The 8,509-nt window shown below is 40.0% G+C and overlaps 1 protein-coding gene across 1 annotated transcript in view; it reads right to left on the bottom strand.

The window, feature by feature from the left end:
* ZFYVE16 (zinc finger, FYVE domain containing 16) overlaps window positions 1-7,218 on the bottom strand; it is a 24,979-nt gene extending 17,761 nt beyond the window's left edge. The window contains exons 1-2 of the mRNA XM_010075272.1: window positions 7,149-7,218; window positions 4,761-6,961 (exon numbers count right to left, since the gene is read on the bottom strand). Of these exons, the coding sequence (XP_010073574.1) occupies window positions 4,761-6,961; window positions 7,149-7,218 (2,271 nt within the window). The remainder of the gene's footprint in view (window positions 1-4,760; window positions 6,962-7,148) is intronic.
* Between the last annotated feature and the right edge of the window lie 1,291 nt (window positions 7,219-8,509).

The following is an 8,509-nucleotide window of genomic DNA, read 5'->3' as shown; positions in this document are numbered from 1 at the left end:
ATGCCCGCATTACACAACTAAGCACTTAAAACCCTTGCCAGTACTTTTCACAGATGCAGGTATGAAACACCTAAAATGTCTTGCTGTGAGTGTATCTAATTACATAAGGCCAGGTGTCCACAGAATAGCTAAAATTGAATTTTTTTTTTTTTGAGATCATAGCTGGAAGCAGCTGGTATACAATTGCACACAGATTACAACACTCTTGCAAGAAATACACTCATTTGATTCTAAACCCTCTGCAGCCTACTATTCAAGCCTGTATCTTAATTTCTCACAAAGAAGCCTTCAGGAAAAAACAAAACCCACCATATGTACACAACGAAGCAGCAACACAGACAACACAAATTATAACTTAATATAGTAAAATTTTTATCTAGAGTGATGAAAAGAATTACAGGTTGCACCACCTATTCCCAAATTCACTCCTGTTAATCCCATAACTGCTCTACATTGAACCAGTGACAGGAACAATGACTGAACTGGGTCAGATTTGCTTGACTGGCTTAGTTTTATCCCTGCAGATAACTGTTGCAGCCTCCCATTAGGATTCAGGTAATGGTTAAAACAACCTAGTCTCACACCAGCAAAGAGCCATCCTTCATCCACTGATCTTGCAGCCCTGTGTGCTGTAGCAAGTCTCTCCATAACAAGTGTTACCACTTTGTCATGAAATTACGAGCTGCCTCTTCTCCCTCATGGACAACTACCCAAGCCAGAGCTCACTGCTTCTCAAGCCATTTACTAATGCTGACTCAGGAACTTTCTTGTCTAACCAGGCTTGCCACCTCTGTCAGAAAGATCATGTAACTAGCTCCTTTCAGCAATGTATTTTAAAAGCTTGCTGAAGACAGCATTCAAAGAATAAAATATGATCTTGTACTCCAACAGGATATATATCCTGTCTATTTTTAAGCAGAGATGGTGAAAAGAAGTACATATCTTTAGCCTGGACTACACCTGCATAATATAATTCAAATAATTATGTCCTTAAGTAAAGCTGTTTTCTTCAAGGGTTCCCATAAATATGTGGTGCTTTTCTCTTTTCCCTTATGTTATTTCAAGGGCGATTTGCAAGTTTTCAAAGAGTCCCACTATTTTTAGCTGTATGCAGACTCTAGAGTCAGTATCAGCCTTTACAAAAACTATCTTTTGAAATCTTGGTCTGACACAAGCCTTCTACCACTGACCAAAGTTAATTAAGTGCAAGGAACACTTAAAAGTCTTCTGCTACTCTCAATTAGCTCCAGGAAAAGAAAATGAATTAAGGGGAAAAAAATCAAAACAGTAGTTACAGAGAAAAAAATTAAGCTATTACAAGTGATCTCCTTTAAGTAGATAAAGTCACTGTAAAAACAGTAATTCTTGATTGGTGCAATATGAGCTCAAGAAAGAAACTATTCCAATTGCTTCTGCATTAGTGGCACAGGCAATTTACCTAAACTGAAAATGCACATGCCCAGTAAAGATGTTAAGAATGTAACTAGTAAAGATTAATCAGTCAACCAGAAGCTACTCAGTTACAATCCAACTTAGTGCTTCAAATGCTAAGCAGTATACTCTTTTGCAACTGTGTCCTGGTTTTGGCTGGGACAAAGTTAACTTTCTTCACAGTAGCTAGCATGAGACTGTGTTTGGATTTATGCTGCGGAGAAGCTGATCACATACTGATGGTTATAGCTGCTGCCAGGACAGTCAAGGACTTTCCAGCTTCTCCGCTGTGCCCGTGTCACAGGGGAGGAGAAGCTGGGAGGGAGCACAGCCCCAGTTCCCAGCCCAGGATTCAACCTCAGGTTTAGGACTGAGACCCAGACTGGCCAATGGTCTGTTCCATATCATGCACATCATGCCCAGTATAGAGATGAGGCTCTGCCTGAAATTCTCTCTTGCTCCGGGTTGTCTTCCTCTGTGTCGCTCCTCTCTCAGGGTTGTCTTGGTCCTGGACACTCAGGCTCTTATCTCCATTGTGGGATTGTGGTTCTAGGACTCTCCCTGCTCCAGGATCATTATCTGGGAACAGGTTGGGCCTTAGTCATCAGGTCGTGAGCAGTATCACTGTGTATACTCATTTGTATATATCACTATTATTATATTTATTTTCAATATTATTGTAGTTTAGTTATTGAACTGTTTTTATCTCCACCCACGAGCCTCTTTTCCCTTTATCCCTTTGATCTTCTCCCCCTTCCCCAGGAGGCAGGAGGGTGAGCAAGCAGTTGTTGTGGTGTTTGGCTGTAAACCAGGGCCAAAACCATGACAAATTCATACTCTCCTCTTATACTTGGGCCCCACAACAGAGGGGGCAGCTTAATTCTAATGCACAGGAGACAAGAGGTGAAGAAAAACTAATAGACAGTTAATGTAACAGGGGAGAAGAGACAAAGATGAGGCTGCTGAGCAAAGAAACTAATTCTAGTTGAGTTAGGAAGAGGAAGGGTACCACAAGAAAAGACAAACCCCTAAATAAACTGGGAAGTTTTTTGGCCTCACAAACGCTACAGATGGGAGAGAAGACAGGGACCACTAACCTCACACTTCCCTCCTGCACTGAAGCCAGAATTCACAAGAGTTGCTGCTTCCACTGACAAACAAAAAGCTATAGGACCACAGGAGAACGACACAATTGTCTTCCAAAACAGCCCATAGAGGAAAACTGTGAATTCCTACCAGTTTCTCCTTACATCGGAGTGGTTGAAAACACAACCACTCACTGTTTGTTTGTTTGCTTTTAAGACAAAGTTACTATTAAAAAGACAAAAAGTTTTACAAGGCAGAAAGTTAAGCTACTGCACATTCAGAAAAGCTATGACAGCATTACAACTGCATAGCACTCCAGTACTCATAAAGTTTAGATAATCTATACTGCCAATGAACATGCATTCTAATACTCTCCCTAATGACACTGTTATTCTGCCTAAAACCCCTCTGTTAACACCCAGGATTAGCAACACTAACAGCTGATGGTTGTAAACAGGACCACGCAGTGAAGTGTGCTTTTATCTTCACCTCTAGGAAATGTGCAAGGAATTTCACAGCGAATGTAAACAGGAACTTGAAGCCAGCCAGTCTTATGACTAAAATGGAACCCACTCAGAAGAACCGCGTTTTAAGTTGTTACAACACTTCAACTGGCTAATCTGCCAAGTGATTAGGTTCACTGACTTCTAGGCTGTCACAATGAGTTCTTAGTTTTCCTGGCACTCAAATTCAGACCTATTTTTTTGTTCACACTTACTGCAGTTGAAGTAAATAGGTACTACGTTTTGAATATGTAATGCCAGAAGAGGCAGCTGGGAAAAAGTTACCAGGCCTCTCCAGATGCCTCTCAACTCTGGGAATGCAAGAAGTTAGTAAGTACTGACATCAGTCTTTGCTCTATCTACCTCCTCATCCATAAAGCTTACAGAGGAACACTGAGAAATAAGGTGTCGTGGTTTAGTCCCAGCTAGCACCTAAGCACCACACTGCTGCTTGCTCACTCCCCACACCCCCCAGCCCCTCGGGGATAGAGGGAGAGAATCAGAGGACAAAGGTAAGAAAACCCATGGGTGGAGACAAGAACAGTTTAATGACTGAAATAAAATAAAATACTACTACTAGTAGTAATAATAATAATCATAATGAATTGTAATGAAAAGGAAAAACAACAAAAACAAAACCCAAGAAAAACAACTGATGCAACCACTTACCACCTGCCGACGAATTCCCAGCCACTCCCCAAACAGTGATCTGACCCCCTGGACAACTCCCCCAGCTTTATACACCAAGCATGACATTTTATAGTACAGAATATCCCTTTGGCCCAGTTTGGGTCTGCTGTCCTGGCTGTGTCTGGGGCAGCACAAGAAGCTCCAAAAGTCCTTGGCTTAATGTAAGCAGTGCTTGGCAACAACTAAAACAGTTATCAAGGTTGTTCCCAGCATAAATCCAAACAACAGCCTCACACTAGCTACTATGAATAAAGTTAACTCTATCCCAGCCAAAACCAGCACAGAAGTTCTTTAGTATTGCTAGTATTTCCATTTATGCATCAGTACAAATGTAAACCACAGTAGCTCACAAGGGAATTTTGGATTAAGAAGAGGCTTTGACATGATTTACTCACTACAGAAGACCACAGGCTGAAAAAAGTTCTACAGAATACTTGCTCAGTTGGTGAGTACCATTCAGCCCACAAAAGTAGTATGCTTGTCCCCTCAAGATGACTCCCCTGGAAAACTACACATCTAAACACACAGGAGGACAGATTTAGGCTATAAATCCTTTGCACTGGTACTGCTGTTACAGCTCTGGAAAGAATGGAATCCCTCTAGATTAATGGACAGTGTTTTACAGCTAGTATAACCACTTACCTGAATTCCGATAATCATCACCACCTCAATTTTTTTAAGCTTAAATACTTAAGCTTAACTTAAAACTGAGTAAAAAAGCTGATTCACTATGACTCTTATGAATTAGTCCACTGTATCATTTTCCTTGTCGAAAACACTTCAGTCTAGCCAGTAATTGAAGATTAAAAAAAGAACAATCTCCAAACTTCCCTTTAATTATTTTCACAAAAAAGGTCACAAGTTTCTTAATTAATATCAGTCATTTCCAACAGTCTAAGTTTCTATGGAAATTTTTTCTTTTTTTTTTTAAGTAAAATAGTTTGAGCCTAGAACAATTCTGTCAATACGCTTTCCCTTCTGTATTTTGGTTATCTCTAAATCAGAATTCATCTGCTTTCAGTAATGTAGGACTCTTATTCACTAACTTACCTTTCCGCATGCACGACAGTGGTGTCGTCTTTTCGTAAATGTGAACTTAATTCGGCAGTTCATGCAGTTGGGTGCCTCTGAGTCAGGAACCCACAATGGTTGTTTCCTTGAGAGCGTTGCAGGTATTTTAATTGATTCTACATTTTCAGATGTTTGATTTCTTCCAGCTTCAGAGCTGCTTTCCCCAGAGTGCACAGGTTCAGAATTTTTACCAATATTTACACTGGTGCCTGAGAGCAGAGCTTCTGGGATAACAGAACTGTCGTCTTGATTTTCTCTCCCAAGTACATCTGCTTTATTCAGTTGTCTCTGACCAACATCTCCTTGGGAAAGGCCAAGCAACTGCTTTGGTCTTGCACCTTCAGTATGAACATTAGAAACTTGTGCTTCACTACCACTCTCAGTCATGTCCTGAATACAAGACATATACTCATCTGTTGCAGATTCAGATTCATTTGCAGGAAGAGATACTTTACTATTAATACTAGGTACCTGCTCCAGTTTTGCTTGCATATGTTCTTCAGTGACCTCTGTGAAATCTAGATTGATCACATTTGTTAAATGCCCTTCATCTGCATCAGCTTCCTCTAAGGTACTACCATTGTCTGAAGACTTCAACACATCAGACTGAAGACTTTGCCCATGTAAGAAATCATCAAGCTCAGCATCGCTTATTAGAGTATCACTTTTAATAACATTCTCCTCAACAGTAAAGTCAGCCATAACTGGGCTCATACTTTCACTGTAATAAGAGTCTATACCAATACCATATGGCTCAGCTTCATATTCTAGAAAATCAGAAGCAAAAGCCTTGATTTGCTGAGAATCACTCTCATCAATTACATTCTCAGTATCATACTTCTCTCCATGTGTACTCTTTTCCACAGCACTTTCATTTATTTTAGCTATATATCCTTCCTGTTCATGCAAGTCAGTTTTTTCACAGGATTCCCTACTGGAGAGATCAGTTTTAGACTTTCCAGCATGAACAGTGAAAACATCACTAATAACCTCTGCCACTTCGTTTTGAGGTAGAGGATTCACTTTTTCTTCTGTTACAACAAATGAACCACATACAGATACAGGAAGTGGAAGACATGACAGAGAGGTCTGGACATCCTCAGCTGAAATACATGAAGCTGAAATACTTAATTCACTGCTATTAAGTTCTTCACTACCTACATTCTCTTCCGAGCTTTTCTTTTCCAACTCTACTTCAGCTCCTGTTTGACATGGGGAGCCCGGCAAACCACAATTTTCCCGTAATGCTGCGTCGTTTTTGTGCAACTGAGGCCTCTTTGGCAGATCTGAAGGCATGGATTCAACATTACTCTCATCTTTTGAGTCTACCTTTTCTATGGCATTTCTTCCATACACCTCTTCGCTTACTCCATTTCTTCCATACATGTCTTCACTTACTCCAGAGCATGCACTTTCATCTTGTGGTTCACAAGGCAATTTTTCATGCGCTCTCTCACCTTTGTGGCTGTATGCATTTGAATTCTGTGATGTTACAGAGACGTGTGCAGTATTAAGGCTAGCAGTTTGTTCAAGCTGATCAAGTACTTCACTGCATTTTACAGATTCTGTCCTGGGTTGATCATTACATGGATCTGAGATCTTTGCTGCAACATAACTGTCTGATTTTAAAGCTAAATGATTAATCTCCTCTCTTTTAAGATGTCCTGAATCATGTAGCATTGAGTCTCCATCACTTTGCTCTGTACTTGAAACACCACTGCAATCTGCTGATGATACACAAGTAGGAACAGGTATGCAAGACATACCAAAGCCAATAAAGCATTCATTGGACTGGAAGTCATCTGGCTGCAACTTTCGAGTATCTTCATGAGTAGCCAACGAATGGATTAAGTTACCTGTGTCACTAACAAGATCACACACAGGTATACTACACCTTCCCATGTTTGAAGCCTGAATTTCATTTAAGGAACCACTGTCCACAGTGGATAAGAGATCAGGTCCAGCAACGCTCTTCTCATTTTGTGGTGAATAACTCCGAAGTGCTTCACTTGTTCCAGCGTGGCTAGCCAGAGAGATTTCTTCTGAGGAAGTACAATTTTTAGCATCCTCTTGCAGTTTTGGTGTTGGGTACACATGTTGTAAGCAATCCAGAACCAAAGAAAGCGAATGGTGTTTTGAGTCATATGGATTCTGAGGTGTTCTGTAGCAGTCATATTCATCTATTTTAAGTAAAAAGAGATCAAAAGCAAAGTTTACAAAACTCTCTTTCCACAGTGCACTCCCTCTAAATCCCATCTGTTCATCAAGACAAGCTTTTGCTTAGCGTATGTTACTGTTAAGTTCCACAGTAACAAGTCCTTTGACCAGTATGATTACACTGGAGAACAAGGCAGTGGAAGAACTAACCTGTATTCTGTTCAAATTCATCAAGTAGTTTGTCCAAGTCACAGACTGCAGCTTTAAAGTAACTGTCCATTCTGTTTACAGTTCAGTGAAGCTTTAACCTTCTTAAATCTAAAAAGAAAAACATAGTGTTTCATTCACAGCATTTTGCTGTTCACAAGGTCCAAGTACTATTAGAAGACAACTTCTATGAAGTATTTTTATTTTTAATAACATTTCTTATCTCTCCATGTAAACAAGATGTAAGCACAAACAGGGCTGCAGACTGTCAGTCTATGCACTCTGAATTTGCTCTACAGTGTACTCAGTACACAAGGTAAATTACACTCAAAAATTCACCTCAAATTAGGAAATTGCGGCTGCCTTACTAAAATGAAATGCACCTGAAAGCACATACTATGGCATTACGATGTTTGGCAGTTTAAAACCAGAAGGGATACTAGGATCTTCTATATGATTTACACCACACAGCTCACAGGCAAAACACCAAAATCAGTTATCATTACCCTTGCAACACAAGTGAATTGTTCAAATAAATGATGCCTGCACGATCTCAGACATTTCACGCTTTAAACTACAGTAGGAAGCACAAAAAGTATTCTGTTGGCAGGTGTGCCAGCAAGAAAAACGTGTCCTTTAGGAGTTCAAACCTGACAAATTCAACACCAAGCATGCGAACGTGAGACTTAAAGAAACAGATTCTCTTAGTCCCCTAACCAATCAACCTCAGTTTACTTTTAGCTATGACCAAATGTTTCAGATAAGACTCAACACAGGCTAAAACCTAAAATATATTGGAACTATAAATCAGATAATCAACTGAAGCATGAGACAGTCATCTAACACAAGAGCTGCAACACATTTAAGCAGGTTGAGGTCAGTACTCCTCCACCATGATGAACAGTGATCTGCCTTTAAATCCTCCTTTTAAACCTTCCTCTAAGGCCAGGGGAAAAAGAGGAAAATCCAGCATGGTAATTCAGCTCATCTCTTATTCTACTGAAACCACAAAAACTAATTACTTTCTCTGAGACCCAAACAAAATAACCTGTTTTAAAAATAATCTCTTTTTAGAAGCTTAGTGACTCAGAAAGCTACTTAATCACACTCCCTACTGCAAAACATTCAATTTCATTTGCTTAACGAAGATTTCCAGCCACTCAACATTATGCCTTTTTGGTCCCTCTGAACTGTTTTCCAATTCCACATCTTCTTCATGTCTGAACACCCATACTGTGCAATTACCTATAACACACAATCAAGATGTTACTTACGCTTCCCTTAAGTAAACTGAAGGCACTCGGATCCCTTTAGATATTAATCTGGAAACTAGACCTGTGGAGGTCTGCTTAGTTTTCCTTCTA

The sequence above is a fragment of the Pterocles gutturalis genome, unplaced genomic scaffold (assembly GCF_000699245.1).
Source record: "Pterocles gutturalis isolate BGI_N339 unplaced genomic scaffold, ASM69924v1 scaffold15422, whole genome shotgun sequence".
Taxonomy (NCBI): domain Eukaryota; kingdom Metazoa; phylum Chordata; class Aves; order Pterocliformes; family Pteroclidae; genus Pterocles; species Pterocles gutturalis.
Note: the sequence above shows the minus strand (reverse complement) of the source record. Positions and strands in the feature narration are given on the sequence as shown.